Genomic DNA, 24,816 nt, shown 5'->3' on the forward strand with positions numbered 1-24,816 from the left:
GACGACGCTGCGCGCCCTCGCCGCCCCCCCCCCCCGTTGTATATATAGGTGTTATGAAAATTTATGAAAATTAAATGAAATTTGAGATTTGCATAATTTATCCTAAATTATGTTAATCAGTGTAATTATGCGCATAAATTATGCTGATTCGAGAGATAATCGTATTAATTTATGCGAGTGGGCGTGGTTATGATAATGCAGGTCGTTAAGGATTATAAGGTCGAGCCTCGGTGACGAGGATTGTGTTATGAATTGGAATAACGCAATTAATCGTATGCAGTGACGCAGGCGTTGTGAGCGTGAATGAGAGAGAGTCGATTCGACTCTGCTCTTTAATTCCGTATTATCGATAAGGATACGATTACTCTCGATTGAACATTATGAATTATGTGTGTTATGGATTATGTGTGGTGATAGTGTGCTTATGATAGGTCCCCAGGATTCAGATCTCATACGCAGAACAATATTATGCAGAATTTCAGGAAGAATCACACACAACCTTTATGCTTTAATCAATTTTATTCTCTAGCTAACTTTAATTTTTGGATAATATGAAAATTCTCGACCTTGGAATTTCAACACAGCGTTAACATGATACCATCACGATTGCGTTGTTTCACCTCGATAGCGGCACCTGTGGTTAATTCCCGACGCGTAACACAATCAATCGGTTGTTGAGAGAGAGATTAAACATGCATACTATTCTATCAAAACCTTAACCTTATAATGTAAATTCGTATTTAAACATTGCCCACACAGTACCACATCCATTCATAGACCTTCAAGTCAATTCTTATCACGTTTTTAACAGTAGGGCGATTGGTTATTATGCAACTCAATGACAGCAGTATTTTTCGTTATGAATTGATTTTTAATGCACCACCTTGGAGTGGCAACCCTTCTTGATTATCCCGATATGCGTATCGTGTGTCTTCGTTATCACTGGTTCAATTCTTTACGTAAAGCAGACGCTGAGGTTAGCATCTCGTGTGTACAAAATGTGTTTCCTGTGTGTTGCGGCGCGGTGGGGGAGTGAGGGAAAGAGTGTGGGTGAGGGGTTTGGGCATACGAACGGCTGCCAGTTTCTGTCCACCGCTGGCTGGATGAGTCAGCACGACGCTCGCCGTCGTCGCGCCGATGGGTGTTGAGTGCGGGGCCGCTTCCCTCAGCCCTGGTGACGCGAAGTTGCGCGCTGTAGCACGCTGGTGGCACGCTGTTGGCACGCGCTGGTGCTGGTGCTGGTGGCACGCTGGTGGCGCGCTGTTGGCACGCGCTGGTGCTGATGCTGGTGCTGATGGCACGCTGGTGGCGCGCGCTCCCTCTCCTTGAAGACGCGCGAACGCGCCCGTGCTGGTTCGCTGACAGCAGTTTCTCTCCACTGCTGGCTGAGCTGCTGCACGCTCTTGCTTGGCGTTGCTGGCCGCGCTCTTTCTCCTTGAAGATGCGCGAACGCGCCCGTGCTGATTCGCTGACAGCAGTTTCCTCCACTGCTGTATGAGCTGCGCCGGTGCGCGCTCTTTCCGCTGCTGTAGTATCTGACGCTGCGCTCGCAGGCGACAGGTCAAGTTTTTCTTCTGCTGAGTGAGCCGAGTCGCACGCGCTCTCTTTGTTGAGGTTGTTGGCGGCTCTCTGACAGCAGGTTTCCTCCACTGCTGTATGACTCAAGTCGCACGCGCTTGGTCACTGGTTTGCTGAAGTTGTTGGCGGCTGCTCGTGCTTTTCCGCTGCTGGTTGAGCCACGTTGCACGTGCTTTCTTTGTGGAGATGTTCGAGCGCTCTCAGCGCTGATTCGCTGATACTTTGTTGGCGGCTGGCCAAGCTTTTTCTTCAGTTGAGTGAGTTGAGTCGCACGTGCTCTCTCTGTTGAAGTGCGCGAACGCGCCCGTGCTGGTTCGCTGACAGCAGGTTTCCTCCACTTCTGTATGGCTCACTTTTGTTGATACATCGCGACTCAGCGATCCTCGCTACTCAGCGAGGCTCGGAGCCAGCCGCTCCATGCGACTGCTCGTCCTGTGGACGTCTTGACTCGCTGATCTGTCTTGACTCTTGACTTAACTTCACTGACTTTTGAAAATGCGGCTGACCGTTATATTCAAAGACAATTCTCTCTGCGCAGTGGAAAAGGGGGGGGGGGGTCTGTGTGTGTGAGTTCGTGTGTGTGTGTACAGATGGCTCCTGCGATAACGATCTGTTTGCCCTGGCGTGAAATTCCTTTCTCGCGCTCTTCGGGAGAGACAAAGGTGGTCGGGAGTAATTATCTTTTTATACTTTCGACTTTATATTTCTCAAATACAATTTGGTCCCATGTTCGCCAAGACTCGTGTTTGTAACTACGTTCTCCCGACACCCCTCTGGGGTTACCGAGGTTCGCATTGATATGATGGAGTTATTAGAAAGAAAAATAATTTTCATCCTGAGTTTAAGAGGTCCGTTTCCAGATTGTTGGAATCCATATCCCTTGGTTCTGTAAGGTTCTATAATGGAATATCGTTTAAGGTTAACACGTTGTTATTATTAATAGTATATTGCAATTTTCTTTAAAACTTTGTTTGCCTGGTTGCCGTGTGTGGGGTGGGGTGTGTCTCCTCATCAAACCCGGCTGGCTTTTCCAGATGGCCCCTTGTGATAAGGTGTAATTCCTGCTTCTCCGCGCTGTGAGAGAGACAAAGGTGGTCGGGGTTGCTTGGGATATTGTTTAAACTCTTTCGTAAGTTTGCCCGTTCGCCTCATTCCTTCTCGATAACCTTTGATGTGACTCGGTATTTTGTCTCCAAGCTTTGTTTTAACAGTAAAAGTATTAAAGGTGAAAATCATTTGATAGCGAATTAATTATTGGATAATAATTCACTGATGTATCTGGTGGCCTGGTCTTGATTGGAGTGAGCGCGAGGACCGCTAACTTTAGCTTATTCTTGTCATTGCATTTTAAATTTGAACCGTTGTTTTAATGACAAAGGATATATATATGGTTTAACCCGTGGGCGTCCTCGTTTCTGGCTTGCGGAGGGCTTCCCTCTGCGTGACCTCCCTTAGGGCACATCAAACTCTTGTTCATCTGGAGATCTTCGCAGATAGCTGCTAACATCTCCGCCTCGAGAGTTTTATTATTTCTTTATTTTTTAATGGTCTGTTTATGATCGACATCTGGTTTTTCGTGTGCCTGGCTTACGGGTTTTATTGATTATTTTTTTTGTTTGTTAAAAAAATATTATATATAACGCAAATATTGGAAATAGGAATAGGTTTTACCCTTTTAACTGGCACAAAAACTGACACCTTTATTCAAGGTATCATGTTTGCAATGACCACAACACAAGCAGTCAAAATGCAAACAAAAAAGACAACTCTGATAATAATATGCACTGTCCTTGAATTTGATTGGTCCACACCCGAGACAGCTTTTCTTAGTGTCTCGGGTGTGGACCAATCAAATTCAAGGACAGTGCATATTATTATCAGAGTTGTCTTTTTTGTTTGCATTTTGACTGCTTGTGTTGTGGTCATTGCAAACATGATGCCTTGAATAAAGGTGTCAGTTTTTTTGTGCCAGTTAAAAAGGTAAAACCTATTCCTATATCTTGTTTCTGGCAAAGGAGGTCTCATAATGTTAAAAACGCAAATATTGTTAATATCAATTTTTGAAAAGGCTCATATACAACACCCCCCCCCCCCCCCCCCCCCCACATGAATGCACGCACACCCCACGTAGAACCGGGAGGGAAGGTCACCTGGCCGACAGGTTTTTATCCAGAAGCCCCTAATGGGATCAAGCTTCATGGTTTCCTGCGGCTGGGAAATTGGGCGATCTACCCCCGAGGTTGACATACACCGCGGCACCGTGACCTGACATTAAAGTTACGTGGTCACAGCGGAGGCTGTTGAGCCACCGCGAGTGAAAACCGCACACGCACAAACACGAGTCAGTGGGCCGATAGCGGGAAGAACGGAGAGCGGACGTCCGAGAAACCACAACGGTGACGTCACCAGAGCATGATCAAAGTACCGGAGAAGGCGGGAAAATCCGGGCCTCCGATTGGGCAGGAGGCCAAGGGGCGTACGGAAATCAATGCCTGCTGTTATAGATAGCATTAGGAACTGAATGCCTTTTGTTATAGGTGAGATTACGGATCCAAATAACAACGGGACAGGAACATTCCGATATCTGAATAGACAGGGTGGCATGAGTGCGGAAGCAACTGAATGACTTTTGTTATAGATGAGATTACGGATCCCAAATGTCAAAGGGACAGAAATATCTCAACCTCCGATTGGTCAAAAGGGCACAGGCGAGCAAGTGCATGATTGAGACGGTAAAGACTGAGTTCTCCCAGTCATCGAAGTCCACAGAGAATCGGAGCCGGCCGTTCGGATCGTCCATGTGACAAGTTTCAGCGCAGCCAGGCACGACCTTCTACGGAGACGACCCACAGCATCGCCCTTCTACAACTTCCAGCGCATCAGAGTGGAAGTAAGCGTGATTAAGAGAGAGAGGTGAGTGTGGGGTTATTTAATCGAGGGTAGAAAGCGGAGCGATAGGCAGGATAAATTGAGCCTAGGATTCCCGAAGGATAAGCTAGGAGGGCCTGCTGACTCACACAGACACACGCAGTTATGCGGGATATTCGGGGGGAATAAAACCGCTAATAGAGGATAAAACTGTGTCATGGTCGCTGTGAGTATGAAGAGGGAGGCGGAGTGTTTTGTGCTCGCGCGCATACGCGGCTGTTTGCGGCGAATAAGGGAGTGTAGCGTCTGGTGATCGCGTGCACGCACGGTTGTTTACAACGAGGCGGAGTACTTAGTGTGCGCATGCCTACGCGGCTGTTTACGGGAGTGCTTGGCGTTTGCGTATCCGTGCGACTGTTTACGGGAGGGTCTTGCGGTCGCGTGCACGCGCGGTTGTTTGCAGCGAAGCAGAGAGCTAAGCGCCTGGTGTGCGCGTATATGCACGGCTGTTTAAACGGCCCTTTAAATTGGAGCGGAGTGGCTCCCTCCAATCAGCGGCGCGCGCACGACAAACGCCCCTGCCCTCTCACCCCCGACCCCAACTCTCTCGAGTGTGATTGGTGTACGGGGCTGGGCAGGTAGCGGCGTCGGGTTTGCTATTGCCTGGGTGCGTAGAGCGTGTGTGTGAGGGAATCACGCATCGGCGCACCATACCCATTTGTTTGCGTACGGGAGTCACGCATCGGTACGCCGTGCCCATTTGTTCACGCGCAGGACGGAGTCCTGCTTCACGAACACGCTCATCGCAGTACGCCGCCATTGAACCCGCATAGCGCGCCGCAAGCGTAAAGCGTCCAAGCCCACTAATTGAGCCATGCCTACGCGGTCGACAACACAGTCAGGGGTACAGGGGGGCGAGGAGTCGGGGGTCGGTAACCTGAATCCCACAGAACTGCCAGGGGGTAGTAGTATGAATGTAACGGGGGAGTCGGGGGACAGCGGCCCCGACAATTCGGTGATGGCGGGGGACGGTAGCCCCCACAACATCCCAGTTCACCATTGCTAATCACTGATACCCCTACACTACAGCTACACTCCTCTGACAGGGTGAATATATCCACTTTGGCTTCAAACACAGAGCAGTACTTATTTTATCACCCCCTTAGAAAAGTTGCGAGGATTGTTTACGCTCAGCCCCCCATTGTGATGGAAAGCCACACAGCCCCTCGCCACCGACAGCCACCAGCCAGTCACAGGCGTGGCACTGTGCGTGATGGTGATGAGGCTGACGAGCACCGTGCGTCGTGGTGTCTGCCCTCCATGCTGTTCACGTTCACCGCTCTCAGGACGCACCACTCAGATCCACAATCCTCACTGAGTCACCAAATTTACCCCACCCAACCAAAAGCCCAGGATGTAGGGGCTGAGCAAAGGTTTGGTGAAACGAGTGCAACGGCGCCATGGAGTCGGCGCTGTAAAACGACAGCAGCCCCGCGTCCCAGTCGAGATGGACCCCGACTCTCCCTTGAGGCTCCGGCACTGACAGTGACGTCACTACCCCGCCATGATGCACTGAGAAGCTGTCGCCAAGTTTCTGTAGACACCAGGAGACGTCATTCCCTCCCAGGAGGCACTCATCACCACTCCCTCTCCGTGGGATCGTGCCGTACGCGACTCCAACCCGACACAACTCCACGCTCCCCACGTCCACCTCCCAGTAGTGCTGACCCGACGAGAAGCTCTCAGAGCACAGGGCTTGTCCCCAGACATCAAAGCGGTGTGGGTGATGGGGGCGACTCTGGGGGACACCGCTCACCATCACCGTCCTGAGATCCGAGGAAATCTGGAGGCGGTTGTGGGCTGAGTTTGTGTCCAGAGTCGGTGAGCGTCCACCTGTGGTGAGGACAGCGACGACGCTCGCACAGCGGTCACGGCCACGTGGGCGCAGTAGCGGCACGAGCAGTGCAGGTGGCGTGTACACACACACAGACACGTGGCGTGTACACACACACAGACACGTGGTGTGTACACACACACAGACACGTGGTGTGTACACATACACAGACACGTGGCGTGTACACACACACAGACACGTGGCGTGTACACACACACAGACACGTGGCGTGTACACACACACAGACACGTGGCGTGTACACACACACAGACACGTGGTGTGTACACACACACAGACACGTGGCGTGTACACACACACAGACACGTGGCGTGTACACACACAGACACGTAGCGTGTACACACACACAGACACGTGGCGTGTACACACACACAGGCACGTGGTGTGTACACACACACAGACACGTGGTGTGTACACACACACAGACACGTGGTGTGTACACACACACAGACACGTGGTGTGTACACACACACAGACACGTGGTGTGTACACACACAGACACGTGGCGTGTACACACACACAGGCACGTGGCGTGTACACACACACAGACACGTGGCGTGTACACACACACACAGGCACGTGGCGTGTACACACACACAGACACGTGGTGTGTAAACACACACACAGGCACGTGGCGTGTACACACACACAGACACGTGGTGTGTAAACACACACACAGACACGTGGTGTGTACACACACACAGACACGTGGCGTGTACACACACACACAGACACGTGGCGTGTACACACACACAGACACGTGGTGTGTACACACACACAGACACGTGGAGTGTACACACACACAGACACGTGGTGTGTACACACACACAGACACGTGGAGTGTACACACACACAGCAGACACGTGGCGTGTACACACACACAGACACGTGGAGTGTACACACACACAGCAGACACGTGGCGTGTACACACACACAGACACGTGGCGTGTACACACACACAGCAGACACGTGGCGTGTACACACACACAGATACGTGGTGTGTACACACACACAGTGCAGGTGGCGTGTACACACACACAGACACGTGGCGTGTACACACACACAGACACGTGGTGTGTACACACACACAGACACGTGGTGTGTACACACACACAGACACGTGGCGTGTACACACACACAGACACGTGGTGTGTACACACACACAGACACGTGGCGTGTACACACACACAGACACGTGGTGTGTACACACACAGACACGTAACGTGTACACACACACAGACACGTGGCGTGTACACACACACAGGCACGTGGTGTGTACACACACACAGACACGTGGTGTGTACACACACACAGACACGTGGTGTGTACACACACACAGACACGTGGTGTGTACACACACACAGACACGTGGTGTGTACACACACAGACACGTGGCGTGTACACACACACAGGCACGTGGCGTGTACACACACACAGACACGTGGCGTGTACACACACACACAGGCACGTGGCGTGTACACACACACAGACACGTGGTGTGTAAACACACACACAGGCACGTGGCGTGTACACACACACAGACACGTGGTGTGTAAACACACACACAGACACGTGGTGTGTACACACACACAGACACGTGGCGTGTACACACACACACAGACACGTGGCGTGTACACACACACAGACACGTGGTGTGTACACACACACAGACACGTGGAGTGTACACACACACAGACACGTGGTGTGTACACACACACAGACACGTGGAGTGTACACACACACAGCAGACACGTGGCGTGTACACACACACAGACACGTGGCGTGTACACACACACAGCAGACACGTGGCGTGTACACACACACAGATACGTGGTGTGTACACACACACAGTGCAGGTGGCGTGTACACACACACAGACACGTGGCGTGTACACACACACAGACACGTGGTGTGTACACACACACACAGACACGTGGTGTGTACACACACACAGACACGTGGCGTCTACACACACACAGACACGTGGCGTGTACACACACACAGACACGTGGCGTGTACACACACACAGACACGTGGCGTGTACACACACACAGACACGTGGCGTGTACACACACACAGACACGTGGCGTGTACACACACACAGACACGTGGCGTGTACACACACACAGACACGTGGCGTGTACACACACACAGACACGTGGCGTGTACACACACACAGACACGTGGCGTGTACACACACACAGACACGTGGCGTGTACAAACACACAGACACGTGGCGTGTACACACACACAGACACGTGGCGTGTACAAACACACAGACACGTGGCGTGTACACACACACAGACACGTGGCGTGTACACACACAGAGACACGTGGCGTGTACACACACACAGACACGTGGTGTGTACACACACAGAGACACGTGGCGTGTACAGACGCACAGACACGTGGCGTGTACACACGCACAGACACGTGGCGTGTACACACGCACAGACACGTGGCGTGTACACACGCACAGACACGTGATGTGTTCACACGCACAGACACGTGGTGTGTACACACACACAGACACGTGGCGTGTACACACACACACAGACACGTGGCGTGTACACACACACACAGACACGTGGCGTGTACACACACACAGACACGTGGCGTGTACACACACACACAGACACGTGGTGTGTACACACACACAGACACGTGGTGTGTACACACACACAGCCACGTGGCCTGTACACACACACAGACACGTGGCGTGTACACACACACAGACACGTGGCGTGTACACACACAGACACGTGGTGTGTACACACACACAGACACGTGGCGTGTACACACACACACAGACAAGTGGCGTGCACACACACACAGACAAGTGGCGTGCACACACACACAGACACGTGGTGTGTACACACACACACACAGACACGTGGTGTGTACACACACACACACACAGACACGTGGCGTGTACACACACACAGACACGTGGTGTGTACACACACAGACACGTGGTGTGTACACACACACAGACACGTGGTGTGTGCACACACACACACAGACACGTGGCGTGTACACACACACACACACAGATACGTGGTGTGTACACACACACAGACACGTGGTGTGTACACACGCACAGACACGTGGTGTGTACACACACACACACAGATACGTGGCGTGTACACACACACAGACACGTGGTGTGTACACACACACACACACAGACACGTGGCGTGTACACACACACAGACACGTGGCGTGTACACACAGACACGTGGCATGTACACACACACACGCGCTCGTGTTGTGTTGTCTGTTGTGTTGTTGTGGTCATGGGATACATTAGCGCTTGTATCACAAATGCATACAGTACTGGTATTCGTCAGCATCTTTTGACACGTACTAATATTCGTTAGTATTTGTGTACACCTACTAATACTAGTGCACACATGCTGATATTAATTAGTATTAGTGTAGGCATGCTATTCAAAAGTATTTGCGCATACCAATATTCATTAGTATTTGTGTACACATATTTATATTCGTTAGTATATGTCTACACATACAAATATTCGTCAGTATATGTCTACACATACAAATATTCATTAGTGTTTGTGTACGCATACTAATACTCATTCGTGAATAATAATGCATTACTATACTATTTGGTTCTTTCGGTAAAGTCACGTAGGTAAAAAAAAATCACGACGTTATGATCGCAACACAAGCAATCGTCCTCAGGTGAAAAAATAATATAGCAGTACAACTGCTGAACCAGAAAGAATATAGCGGGAGAGCTGCTGCAACAAGAGGTTATTTAGGTTTGAGGTGGGTGCAACCCAATGGTTAGTAGGCAGGGTCAGAGAGGGAAAGGAGTCCCGTCGCCGCACGCATGCACAGCGGCTGTGTTAATGGGAGAGATTAGCATGTCAATGTAAACAAGTTTAATGGGGCATTAATGGGAGAGATTAGCATGTCAATGTAAACGAGTTGAATGGGAGAGATTAGCATGTCAATGTAAACGAGTTTAACGGGTGAGATTAGCATGTCAATGTAAACGAGTTTAATGTGGCGTTAATGGGAGAGATTAGCATGTCAAAATTAACGAGTTTAATGGGAGAGATTAGCATGTCAATGTAAACGAGTTTAATGGGGCGTTAATGGGAGAGATTAGCATGTCAATGTAAACGAGTTTAATGGGGCATTAATGGGAAGATTAGCACGTCAATGTAAACGAGTTTAATGGGGCGTTAATGGGAGAGATTAGCATGTCAATGTAAACGAGTTTAATGGGGCGTTAATGGGAGAGTATAGCATGTCAATGTAAACGAGTTTAATGGGACGATAGCATGTCTGTGTCAGAGGACCGGGCATAACGCCAATCCTGTGTGGAACACAAGCTGCGGCGTTGGCTGCTGCACTGCGAGAGGCCAGCGTGTCAACGCAAGAGAACCACCGTAACGGTGGCCGTGCCAGTGAGACATATCGTACAGCCTATTAAACAGCGAGAGCTACCGCTACATCGAGGCAAAGAACCAAAGAGTACGAATTCCTGCAGTCACGAAAGCTTCAAATAAAAATTCATTACTAATTAATGAATAATAAATCATTTATACTTATTGCACTGCACTAACATGACCATGGGTGTGTGTGCAGTCGCAGTGAACAGTGGTGACGATGCCAGCACTACGATGTTAACGCCACTCTCACAGCGTCTCTCTACAAACACGACGCCTGTACAATAGCCACCAGAGCCTCGCACACTCACATCCACGCAGAGACACTGTGTCACTCCGCTGCTGGATGTGCGCCTCCCCGCACCGTGCGCGTCCTGGGGGGGGGGGGAGTTTATTTGACCATACTTCACCGCTTTCGTCGGTGCGCGTTTGCGATGGTGGGGATCGTGAACGTAGAAGCGTAGAGGTGCAGTACAACAATGGTTCACGCTGCACTGCCCTCTGTTGGTGTGATGTGTATACATTTGGCACTAGGGAGACAAAGGTGGCCGGGCGTGGTGCTGGCCACACACCCCCTCGTGTGTCGTGCGGCCTTCATAGGTGCTGCTCGCTAACAGCACGTGTCCCAGTACCCAGCAGTAGGGTTTAGTAGAATATTAAAACTGTTAAACTAATTTCATTTCACGAGGTAGAGCCCACTGATCCATGTCGCTCTCTTTCAGAGTCTGCCTCTCTCTCCCTGTGGTCACGTCGATTTTTTTCTGGTTCATCGCGTTTTTCCACCCACACAAATAAATGTGCATTAAGACGATTTGGCTGCTGCTATAAATATCCACGTGATAAGCCACGCCGTTGATCTATCATTTGTGATTGTCGGGTCGCTTATTGAAAAGAGCGACATGGTTCAGCGGGTTCCTTACCTGGTAAAATTAACTGAAATTTGATGAAGATGGGGAGCACAGAAGTGCAGTGCAACACAGCGAAACATGCGGGTGCAAGACTGAGGAACTTACAGACGAGAGGCAGGAGTCTGCGCATAACCCTTTCAAGGCAACGGATCGTGGTGACGTCCAGTGAAGTGGGAGGTGGGGGTGCAGATTCCTTTGGGATCTCTCTTCTGGGACAACCACCAACAGCATCACACACAGTCTCGTTTCACCACAGCATCAGAACAAATGGGTTCCATCGCACATGCCGTGTTTCATACACAGCCTGCGTCTCACATATAGTGCATGTCTCACAGACAACCAGTGTGTCTAAGACACACACATACACACCATGTTTCTAACACACATACACAGCCCATGTGTCTAACAGACAAACATAGGCAGCAACCCGTGTCTAACAAAGACATATACAGCCCATGTGTCTAACACACACACATACACAGCCTGTGTCTAATACACACAGCCCCGTGTTGAGTGTTCAACCGTGAGACGTTAAGGATCTGTACCTTCGTGTCACCTCCAAGTGCCCCTGTGGAAGAGAGAGAGAGAGCATGAATGACGTCTCTAGCCTTGGACCACGAGTCCCCCTGCCACTGCCCGCTCTGTTGTTCTGGACACCCAAACGGCGCCTCCACAGAGGCGCTCCCCACCTGCAGGAAGGCGAGCGAGTTCATCTCGTGCTGCAGAGCGCGCAGGTGAGCGGCCGCCGCTTTGAGCTCGCCAATCTCCCGCTTGTGACGAGCGATGTCCTCCTCGATCCGGGACAGCAGCTCGCGCTCCTTCACGGCTACGCGACATAGAGCCTCCCTCTCGTCCTCGTCCAGAGCCTTCCTTAGGTGGGCGAACTTGCCCGTGATGCGATCCCTGATCTCGGCCACTGATTCCTGCGGAGACACGGGGACCGCGGTTGGCTCCCTGAGCCACTCCGTGTGTGAGTGGGGGCGCCGCAGTGGCTTAGAGATATTGACTCCTCCGCCTGGTATACAGCAGGTCGGGGTTCGATCCTGACCCCGACGCCTGCTTCATATTTGGAGTTATTGTGTTCGCTCTGTGGTTGTGTGGATTTTTCTTGCCGTCCCCTCGTTTTTCACTCCATATTTAGACTCAATGTCGCGCATTCGGAGTATTTTGCAGCTATCAATTTCAACATTACAATCATACATTTTGTTGAGCTATCATTATGTAATAGCCAGGTCGCTTCTGAAAAATAACTACATAGCTCAATGGAACCGTTCCTGGTAAAATAGAAAATAGTTTAGTCTATGGGTCTCTATGTGTCTCTCGGGGTCTCTGTATCTCAATGAGTCTCTATGGGGTTCTAGGTATTTCGATGTGTCTGGTATGTATATGGGTGTCTATGTATCGATATGTGTCCCTACGTATATTTTTCTGCTATAAATTTCCAAGTGAAAATGATGATATCAGCCACTTGGTTAATCTACCATTTGTGCTAGCTAAATCGCATCCAATTAAGAGCTTACCAGCTCAGTGGGCATTACCTGGTATAATAAAAAATATATAATACAGTGTTTGTGTCTTTATCTATTTCTGTGTCCCTATATATATGGGTCTCCATCGGTCTCTAAGGGTCTCTCTGTATCAATATGGGTCTCTTTGTATCTCTCTGTGTCCCTATGTATCTCTATAGGTTTTTATGTTTCCATATTTATCTTAAGGCGTTTAGATTATTTGGCTGCTGCTATACATTTCCACGTGATGATGATGATGAAGATGTCAGCCATTTGGTTGATCTATCATTTGTGATAGCCAGGTCGCTTTCAGTGACGAGGCGCCCATGGGACTGAGTCGATCCATGCCAAGGAGGCAAGAGGGGTGCCGCTCTCTTCTTGTTTCTCCCCTAGAGGGCGCTGGGGTCGTGGTTGTTGAGACTCGGGCACGCGGAGTCCGATGGGGGCCCTCTCGTGGGTACGACGGGATGTGGCGAGTTGTTAACTACCTCGCCTGGTGTACAGGGGGTCGTGGGTTCGATCACGACCCTGATTCCTGCTGTAAATTTGGAGTCTGCATCTCTCTCCCTATGGTCCCATGGATTTTTCTCTGAGTCCTCCGGGTTTTCCCACCACATTTAGAATTGCCGTAATCCAGGTCGGGCTTTCCGACGCGTCCAACTCGGGTTTAGAGTCCAAGGCATTCGTTATCTGCTGTGAACAACCTGCAGAGCCCAAAAGCGTCTCTTGGTTCAAGCAAGAGTTTAGAGTGCAGTATTTAGAATATTTGGCTGCTATCAATTTACATCTGATAAGCCATTTGATTGAGCTATGATTTGTGATATTCAGGTTCCTTCTGTAAAAGAGCTGCATGGTTCAGTGGGGCCTTACCTTGTGAAATAAAAATAGTTGTAGTTTAAATAAACTCCGGTGACGCAATTATGGATGGTGTGAGGTGCAGCTGTGCGGTTTTCGTGCCTCTGCGTCTGTGACGGTGCGACCTCCCGTGCAGCGCTACAGCTGCACCACAGCTCCACCCGGAAAATCCGTGGCACTCTCTACATTTATTTTTGCTACAGGAGTGGAAGACGCAATGCCGAGTAACCCGACGTCGTGGCAGACTCGCCAATGCGTTTATCATGAACGTGCAACCCCCTTGTAGTTAATGTTGAGTTCGAAAGTAAATTATATAGTTAGGAGGCATCAAAGTTACGACGCTGCACAAAGTTCGCTTGAATAAATGTTGACCTTCACCACTTCTGTGCTGGGTGGAGGTCATAGGGGCCAAAGAGCTAGACCCGAACACGGTACCTGCGCCTCCTTGCGAGCGGCCTCCATCCGCTTCACGGACTCCTCCGCCTTCTTCCTCTTCTCCTCCACCGTTCGCATCTCCTTCCCTGCGCGCGTCTGTAGTGAGAGACGAGACATCACCAGGGGGAGACTCCAGCCCCCTGAGCCACCCCTCACACAACCCTTCCATCCGCAACGACCCCTCCACAGTGAAAGCCCTCATCTCCATGCTGCCTCTGTACGGCGACTGAGACGGTGGGCACGGGGAGTGGGCAAGCTGATGCTTCGCTGTAACAGCAGCCAGCGGGAGCCGTGCTGGCTTGGTGTCCCTACCGACTCGGACCTATGGGCCCATGTGACCACAGCTGTCTAGTTTGGAAGATAAATCTACTAGAATTGTTTCTCAGGTGGCTGTGATATCAGTCTCAAAGTTCTGTCCACTTAATTACTTCATACGGCAATTATGTTTAATGAAACCCTAGGATTCAATACATTCTGAGGCGCTTTCCTGAAATGCAAACCAGGAGATTAGCTGCACAGGCAGAGTGAGTTTTAAAAGGGAGAGCATGAACACACGACAGTTTTTTTTTTATCAGATGTGTAGCTGAGTGACAGAATTGGTCAGATCGTGTTACGGTTTCTCACTCTGAGGGACTCACCTTCCTTGCCTCGTGCTCGTCCTTCACCGTCAGGATCTTGTGTCCTGTGTGTTCATCTGCGATAATGCAGGTAGAGCAGACCAGGCTGTTGTCAATTGTGCAGTAGAATTCCAGCTCCCTTTTGTGATTGGGGCATCTTCTCTCATCCAATATCGCATTGGGATCCACCACAGCGTGGTCTCTCAACCTGGGATTCTTCAGGTGAGGCCTAAAGTGAGAAAAACAGTAGGACATCTCGCATCTCAGGCAGGTCTTCACTGCAGGAGTGTGGCCATCACCGCAGTTGTCACAAAAGACGGCCGTGGCCATCCCAAATCTAACTCTGAGCTGCTCCGCCAGGTTGGCCAGGGCCACGTTTCTCCTCAGCTGGGGTCGCACAGGGAAGGTCGCTCGGCATTGCGGGCAGCTGAAGCTGCTCCCCGTCTCCCAGGCGGCCTCCAGGCACCGCAGGCAGAACGAGTGGCCGCAGCTCAGCGTGGAGGGGCAGACGAACGTGTCCAGACAGATGGAGCAGCGCAGCTCACTATCCACACTCTCACTGGGAGTCGCGGTCGCCATGACTCATGGGCTTCGCTGGGATCGCTCGCTGTGTGACTCAGAGAGACGCTGGACCAGGACCTCTCTCTTATAGCGACAGTGAAAAGGGAAGTAAAATACTTAAAATATTTGCATTGTCGTCACTGACATCATGAGTCGCTGGCTGGCATGTGAACCCATGTTCTTGGTGCGCAAACAGCAGCTTCAGGGCGAACACGGCAACTGTACAAACCTTGGCATTAAAAAAAATAATTTTGTTAATGTAAATCGGCCAGGCTCAGCTGCGTTTGCTCATCTCATTCGTGGGTCGAGTGTGAATAGCAATTTGGTGCAAGATGTTATCTCTCTCGCCCGGTATACAGGAGGTCGTGGGTTTGATCCTGACCTGATGCCTGCTTCATATTTAAAATTAGCATTTCTCTCTCTCCGTGGTCGCGTGAATTTTTCTAGGAGTTCTCCAGGTTTTCCCCTCCACATTTACAATTTACATCACGCGTTCAGAGTCGTTGCATGCAATACATTTCCACATGATAAGCCATCTTTTGTGGCCAGGTCGTTTCTGAAAAATAGCTACGCAGCTCAGTGAGCCTTACCTGCTAAAATTAAAATAAATAGTTGGCACAGTTGTAGATATCTCATGATGTCCTGTAACTCCATCTCCGTGTAATTACCACAACGTGACAAGTTTCATGAATGTCATCGTGGAATCAGAATACATTTTTGCGTGTAGCCTCCCCGTGACCCATCCTGGAATCTTTACTCATTTGCTAGCAGTGTGAGTCTATCACCAACTCTACCTGCCTCCATCACCAACTGCTGGCGATGTCACCGTCTCTCACTCTCACCTTGTCCGAGACTGCAGATCCCCGTCCCAATCATTCACAGCCGCACCCACCGCTTACTTCAGCTGCGTTGTTGTTTCACATTCACACGCACGGCTACTCAACACGCATGCACAATCAGCAACAAAGATGCCCATCGGCGTTCATCCTTATTGTTAAAAAGAGAATACGAATAAAACTAAACTATTTTTATTTCACCAGGTGTACTGCCCCACTGAACTTATTCGCTTATTTTTCCAAAACGGCCTGCCCATCACAAATTATAGCTCAACAAAGTGGCTCATCATGTTGGAAATTCATAGCAGCCAAATACTCTTAAAACTGCACTCTAAGCGCTGCTTGAACCCGGAGACGCTCTCTTGGGCTCTGCGGGTTGTTCACAGCAGATAACGAATGCATTGGACTCGACACCCCAGTCGGACTCGTGGGAAAACCCGACCTGGATTAGACTGAACACGGCCTGGACTCGTCCACTTTACTTACTAACAGAAAAAACAAAACCGTGGCACTGCGTTTGAAAGATTCCTTCTACAAGGTCACCAACGCGAGCAAGGAGGCTTCCCACGATGTCCACGGCTCATTCCTTGGTGCAGTAGCAGCGACGGTTTAGTGCTCAGTGAGGCGCAGTGGCTCCAGGCCAGGCAGGCAGCGCGATCGGTCGCGGGTTTTGTAGCCAACAAATCCTCACAGCGTCCCGACAGAGTTGGTGACAGCTCAGCACCCCTTGGGTGCCACGCAGCCCACACGCGGCTACGCATCAAGTTACACTCACACACACTCACTTACAACAACAACCGCCATTCGCCACTAAGTGGCGGTGACGTCACCACGACGCTTGTGCCAGGCCATGTGAACCTTGAGGCCACGTGAAGTGTCGAACGCCCGCTGGCAGGAGGTCACGGGACAGATCCAGGTGCCACGGGTCGACTGACTGAGATGACCGAGATGACTAGCTGATGCACCACCTGCGCCCCCTACTGTGCCAACTTGCTGTGCTTTAGCCACCTGGGGCTCCGCTCGTTGTTGTGAGAGTCGCTCCTCCGCCTTCCGTTGTTGTTGGAGGGCGACTGCCTCCAGCTGCCCAGTAGCATCCTTCACGAGCCTCCTCCACTGAGGCCGATCTTGACACCACTAGTATCAGTCATCAGCAAGTCCACTCAGCTCCACGTCCTCCGGTACCACATCACTCCATCTCTTCTCTATCCCATGCCGCGTCCGTTTCGTCCCCTCTATCCGGCCGAACATAAGCTGTTTAGGCATGCGGTGGCTGGGAATGCGGGCTACATGACCCAGCCAACGCAGCCTCGCCTGCCAGAGGAGCTCACTGATGGGACTTTGCCCAGATCTTTCAAGGATTTGTGAGCTCCTCACACAATCCAGCCTGGTTCAACCCAGGATGGATCGTAGGCACGCCAGCATTATTGTTTCTAACCAGCGAAGATGCTCCATTAGGGGGGTCCACGTTTCGCAAGCGTAGAGAAGGGAGGGAATGACTGTGGCCAAGAAGACCTGAAGCTTCGTGCGGAGCGACAAACCAGGTAGCTTCCACACAGCGTTACGCAACCGATGAAAAGATATTGCTGCTCAACTGATTTGGAGTGAGACCTCTGCTGTTAAACCGAAGCCGGTCATAAGCACACTGCCCAAGTATGGGAAACTCTCTCTCCACAACTGCCCCAACACCGATTGGGAGTTGTGGAGTGTCCGATGGTACAAAATACTCAGGCAGGTGCTTAGTTTTGGTGGGGCTGATGGTAAGGCCCCACCTCTTAGTGGCATGCTCCAGTTTCAGCAGCAGCGTATGCAAATCCTACTCTGAATGAGCAGCAATTACCAAATCATCGGCATAATAACGTGGTTGACCAATAGGGAGCCATCCCTTGACCACACCCGGGCATCGATAAGCCTCCAATTATATCTGTACCAAATGGAAATTCCCCCGGTACAGCTATTGAAGGCTTTACAAATTACGTGGTCAAAATAGATGTTAAATCATGTGGGAGCCAGAGGACATCCCTGTCGCACCCCAGGTGTACAGGGAATGGCTCTGACTCCCGGCCACGTAGTTTTACCCGGGCCCGCTCACCATCATGAAGGTCCTCAATGATCGTGAGCAGAGGGTCAGGGACTCCGAAAGCACGAAGAACAACCCAGAGCTCAGGCCTACTGATGGTATCAAAGGCACTCACACACTCACATATTCACTCACACACTCACTCACACTTACTCACATACCCACTCACACACTCACTTACACACTCACACACTTACTGACACACTCACACACTCACACACGGGCCTACGGTCTGTCTCTCTCTTTCTCACTTACCACTTGTATAAAGCCACGTCCCGTCTGTATACTCCCATGCATGAATCTGTGTCTCTTGTTTGTGTGTCTCTATTAAAAGTCCTTTGTGTCCCGTCTGTGTTGTATATGTGCCTTTTCCAAAAATATATATTAAGAGTAATATTGCCTATTTTTAACGTAACAGGTTTTTTTTCTCTACATCTGTCTGGATTCAGAGCGTTATATTTGTAGTGCCTTGGATTCACTCGGACGACAATTGCCTTTCTTCCACCGTCACATTTATTTCCATCGTTCCGCACATACTATAATTTCTCCTCTCCGCGCTCCGCCAACTCGAACACTCGAATTCCCCTCAGCACCGTCCGCTCATACTCCTTGTCTCCACACACAGTCTCTTCTTCTCTCACCGCACACACAGTGTTCCTATCTCTATCTCCTCACACACAGTGATTCGTCTATCTCTTCACACACAGTGGCTCTGTCTATCTCTTCACACACAGTGACCTGTCTATCTCTTCACACACAGTGACTCTGTCTATCTATTCACACACAGTGACCTATCTCTTCACACACAGTGACTTGTCTATCGCTAACTCTCCCTGTACCTACCTATACCGTAATCTCCACTCTGCTAACGCTAACTCTCGCTATCGCTATTTATTGTCCTCTTGGTTCGGCTCTCAATCTATTTCCCACTAACACTTGCTGGGCTTCCACTCTTCGCATCTTTCTCTACCCGCTGCTGTCTCCACTTCTCGCCAACTCTCCCTCGTCCAAATCACCTAGCGTTTTTATCCCCTTTCCAATCAGCCTTAATTATTTGCCACGTGCCTCGCTGGCATTATCCCGCCAGCTCCGCACCTGTCCAACGGCCCAGACTCCGTGACGCCACCACTTAACGCTAACAGCCTTTCAACCAATTACAGCCCTCGTCCCTTGACTCCCTTAATTATTTTGGCTTGTTTACGCCACCCGTGACTTCATCACCTGATCGAACTTACATGACCCACACTGTTTGTATGTACTATATATGGCCAACTTACCCATGTGTATTGTCTACTCCACTACATCACCCCCCCCCCCCCCCCCCGTGATGAAAGAACCTAGCCGTCCCCGGCTACGCTATACTCGAATTGGAGTAGTGGAGTGAAGCGGACGGAACAACGATAACATATATACAGAACGCACTCGCAACACATAAGCATTTTGTACAACCACCCGACACGCACCACACAACCACACTCACACAACACCTTTATACAGAGTCCCCAAACCCCCGAAAGTCAACGTAGTGTACTTCTCCTGGAACGGGTTCCCGCTGCCGGCCCATCTCCCCTGCACGGGACACCCTGCGGTAAGGGAGGGCCTCGCTCGTCTCGCCAAAGAGGGGCACTCCTGGGCTCCACCCTGCGCCCATCCCTGTCCCAGCGACACTCTGCTGGCGGGACTGTCCGTCGTTCCCGGTCGGGATGGACATTGGTCCGGATCTGTGGCCGTTCAGTCGGCGTCCGGTCGGCAACTCTGCCCAAAAGGGGCGATCCTGCAGGCACACGGGGGGGCAGATCTCTGGGACACGCGCACTTGTGACCTCCCCACAGGTTCGTCGGACACATCCAATACAGGCCGCTCTCGGATGGGGGATGACGCATCGTATGGTAACACAAATTTCTTCAGGCGCGACGGGTGAACAAACCATGTCTGACGACCGAATTTTATTCGCACACTCTGATCCCGTAAAACCTCCACAATATGAACGGGCCCCTGCCAGGGGCTATGAAACTTTGGGGACGTTTCCACCGGCACCATGGGGCAGTGCAACCAGGCTTTATCTCCAACACTCCATGGCTCTCGTGGCCGCTGCCCGCCATACAATCTTTCGTTAGCGGCTTGTCGCCGTGCCGTATTTTTCAATGCAGCCTCCCGGGCTTCCCTCAAATGGTCTAAAGCCACCTGCATCGGAGCAGGCACCGTCGTAGCTTTCTCTCGCTTTCGAATTCCCAATTTAACAATAGCCGGCGCTTCTGGTTCCCGTCCATACATTAGACAAAATGGTGAGTACCCCGTTGAGGCATGCGGGGACAATCTATACGCGGCCAGCGTCGCTGCAACATGCAGGTCCCAATCATCTTGAGCGGTGTTTACTTTGTGACAAAGCATAGACGTCAGCGTCCTATGCAGCCGCTCGGCCATCCCGTCAGTCTGCGGGTGGTACGGGGACGTCCGGATCGTTTTGGTCCCCAGCGAGTCACACACGTCTTTAATCAATTTCGATGAAAAATTTCTGCCGTGGTCAGTAAGAAATTGTTCCGGGGCCCTCTTATCTAAGACGTACCCTTTTACAAAAGCCTCAGCGATTGACGTCGCTGACTGGTCTACCAGGGGCCATGCCATCGGCCAACGAGTTAAGTATTCCACCCCGACGAGCAAATATTTGTGCCCTCGGGGGGTGACGGGGAACGGACCCAAAATATCTAGTGCCACAATTTCGTTCACTCTCGAAACTTGAATCGATTACAATGGGACACGATATGGCCGTGCCAGCGCTTTCCTCCGCGCACATTCCTGGCACGCTTTTACATGCTGTTTCACATCATTAAACATTCCCGGCCAGTAAAATTCTTTCCCCACTGTCAACGCAGTCTTCTTCTCCCCCAAATGCATCAATTTCTCATGTATCTCGTTAATGAGTTTCCCCGGCAACACCCTCGGGACAACAATACAACATTTTTGTGCTTCCACATCACAGCGAACAAGCAACCCCTCCGTCAACATCAAAAATGGGCGATCCTCCGATCCCCTTGAACGAGAGGCACGCAGCCTCATCCTGGTCAGCGAGGAATCCTCTACCTGCAGTTGCTTCCACTGTTTGAATGACAACCCCAACAATCCAATTTCTGCTCCAGGGATTATCCCTGGCACTCCCGAACCCGCTGCAGCGACCGTTTGCGGAACCTCCTGCAGCGGCGGGCCACAACGCAGCGAGCCCTCTTTGCACCGACACGTCTCAGCCAGTCGCGGCAACCTCGACAAAGCATCCGCGTTTACATGGTGCATTCTTTTCCTATGTTGGATCGTGAAAGAGTACTCCTGGAGGGTCTCAAGCCAGCGAGCTATCTGTCCCGATGGCTGATCCACGCGCAGCAAGTAGTGTAGTGCCGCGTGATCAGTGCGGATCAAAAATTCCCTGCCGTACAGATACGGTCGGTACTGCCGAACAAAATGGACAATCATTATGAGACCTCCTTTGTCAGTAACAAGATATAGGAATAGGTTTTACCCTTTTAACTGGCACAAAAACTGACACCTTTATTCAAGGCATCATGATTGCAATAACCACAACACAAGCAGTCAAAATGCAAACAAAAAAGACAACTCTGATAATGATATGCACTGTCCTTGAATTTGATTGGTCCACACCCGAGACAGATTTTCTTAGAGCCTAGTCTCCATTGGTGTTGGACCAGAAGACGCCAAAAGGCGTACAACTCAAAAGCAGCGCACTATCAGAGTATTGAGGGCTCGGGGTGAGCATTTACATTATGAGACCTCCTTGCAAACATGATGCCTTGAATAAAGGTGTCAGTTTTTGTGCCAGTTAAAAAGGTAAAACCTATTCCTATATCTTGTTACTGGCAAAGGAGGTCTCATAATGTAAATGTTCACCCCGAGCCCTCAATACTCTGATAGTGCGCTGTTTTTGAGTTGTACGCCTTTTGGCGTCTTCTGGTCCAACACCAATGGAGACTAGGCTCTAAGAAAAGCTGTCTCGGGTGTGGACCAATCAAATTCAAGGACTGTGCATATTATTATCAGAGTTGTCTTTTTTGTTTGCATTTTGACTGCTTGTGTTGTGGTTATTGCAAACATGATGCCTTGAATAAAGGTGTCAGTTTTTGTGCAAGTTAAAAGGGTAAAACCTATTCCAAAATGGACAATCGCCAACAATTCTCTACGCGTCATACAGTATTTTTGCTCTGCCGGTGATAACACTCGGCTGCCATATGCCAGCACTCTCTCGATGCCCTCAACCATCTGTGACAAAACTGCGCCTATGCTCGTATCACTGGCATCCGTGTCAAGTATAAATCGCTTCGTAAAATCCGGGTATCCCAACGGCGGTGCGTCCGCCAGTGCGGCCCGCAACGCTTCGAACAATTTTTGTTCTGCAATCCCCCATTGAAACTTCACACCTTTCCCGGTCAGCGTATGCAATGGTCGAGCAATCGTGGCAAAATCCTTAACGAACCGCCGATAATACGAAGCAAAGCCCACAAAGCTACGCACTTCCCCTGCTGTTCTTGGCACTGGCCATGTTCGCACACAACTCGTCTTTTTCGGATCAGTGGCCACTCCTGACGCGCTAACAACGTGCCCCAAATACTTCACCGATGTTCTTAACAATTGGCACTTCTGTGGTTTAAATTTCAATCCGGCGCGCCGCACTCTGCCAAAAACGGCGCGCAGTTGTTGCAAATGTTAATCGAAATTCCTACTGAAAACAATCACATCTTCTAGATATATCAAGCATGACTCCCACTGCAGGCCCGACAACACGAGTTCCATTAATCGCTGGAAGGTCGCCAGCGCGGAGTGGAGTCCCATCGGGAGCACGTTAAATTGATACAATCCTTTTGGTGTCCGAAATGCGGTTTTAGGTCTTGACTCCTCATCCAGGGGCAATTGCCAAAAGCCCGACAAGAGATCGATGTTCGAAAAGATTCTGGCGCCGGACAGGGCGTCCAGTGAATCATCAATTCGTGGAAGCGGGTACGCTTCCGCCACCGAAACTTTATTCAATTTCCGGTAGTCAACACACAATTGCATGGTTCCATCACGTTTTTTTTAACGAGGACAATAGGGGCTTCCCACAGACTGGACGATGGGGCAATAATATCTTGCTCTAGCATTTCATCAACAGATCGCTGAATACATTATTTCTCAAGCGGACTTACACGATGCGAATTTAACCTGATCGGGGGTGCGTTTCCTGTGTCAATATGATGCCGCAACAACGTCGTTCGACCCACGTCGTATTTCCCTGAACTGAACACATCTTTGAATTCCACTAGCAACGCATGCAAACTCGACCGTTGCACAGGCGATAACTCTGGGTTTTGTTTGTAAAGATCCCTTAACCATTCTGGATCGACTTCCTCCCTTGACAACATTTCATCCTGTCCCGTAGCAAAACATGTTTCCGTTTCTGGACCCGGCGCACCCGTCGCGTGCGCCAACGAAGTGCCCTCTTGAATAACAACCTCTTCGTGCCCCGCGTTTATAATTTAAATGAAAGGGTCGCAATATGTTGGTATTATGGTCAAAGCCCCTACCACGGTGGGCATTCTCGATACAGCATTTGAGGGTGTTAACAGCACTCCCTCCTGCAGCTCATCCCAAGGCAATTCCTTCTTTAACCGTAGCGGCACCAATATTTGCGATGCAGGTGGAATGCGCACGGTGCGGCTCACCACGGCCTGCACCACAGCGTTCGCCACCGCAAATTTTGAAGGCGTTCCCAAAAATTTCATACATCTCCCCGACGGTAATTCCAAACAACCTTTTCCACTGAAATCTTAATCGGCATCTTCTGCAAAAAATCTATGCCCAACAAACATGGTACCGCAAAGGCCTTTGAAACCAAAACACTTCCCGTCACAATCACCTCCCCAATTTGAATTGGCGCAACCACACAGCCCATAATGCCCAAACTACCCCCGTTTGTCACTACGCATGGCCCGTCCACCGGCCCCAACAATCCAGGAGACGTCGGCAGCGACCGAAAAGTTTGCAACGAAATGAGAGTCGCCGACGCCCCGGTATCTACAATAACCCGTACCATAACACCTTGAATGCATGCCATCACATCCGACGATCCCGGCGCGGCCCCCAACACACGATGTACCAACGCGCCCCACGTATCCCGGCCATGCGTACTATCCGAACTCGATGAATACGGGTGAGATGACGCGGATGAGTGATGTGGATAGGGCGGCCCTGTATTGAATG

The 24,816-nt window shown here is 50.5% G+C and overlaps 1 protein-coding gene across 2 annotated transcripts; it reads right to left on the reverse strand.

Moving 5' to 3' along the window:
• Positions 1–500: 500 nt before the first annotated feature.
• LOC116957589 (E3 ubiquitin-protein ligase TRIM11-like) lies at positions 501–15,739 on the reverse strand. Of its 2 annotated transcripts, none has more exons than XM_032979829.2 (6): positions 15,124–15,739; positions 14,486–14,581; positions 12,377–12,610; positions 12,233–12,255; positions 11,793–11,893; positions 501–6,339 (listed from the first exon to the last, which is right to left on the reverse strand). In XM_032979829.2, exons 1-6 carry the CDS (start codon positions 15,679–15,681, stop codon positions 5,789–5,791), a joined length of 1,563 nt encoding a protein of 520 aa, XP_032835720.2. In that variant the 5' UTR covers positions 15,682–15,739; the 3' UTR covers positions 501–5,788. The 2 variants fall into 2 exon arrangements, with proteins under 2 accessions (XP_032835720.2, XP_032835719.2); XM_032979828.2 differs by having other exon boundaries at positions 11,793–11,896; positions 15,124–15,738.
• Between the last annotated feature and the right edge of the window lie 9,077 nt (positions 15,740–24,816).

This window comes from Petromyzon marinus, chromosome 77 (assembly GCF_048934315.1).
Source record: "Petromyzon marinus isolate PM22_M1 ecotype Great Lakes invasive population chromosome 77, UKy_Petmar_22M1.pri1.0, whole genome shotgun sequence".
NCBI classification, from domain to species: domain Eukaryota; kingdom Metazoa; phylum Chordata; class Hyperoartia; order Petromyzontiformes; family Petromyzontidae; genus Petromyzon; species Petromyzon marinus.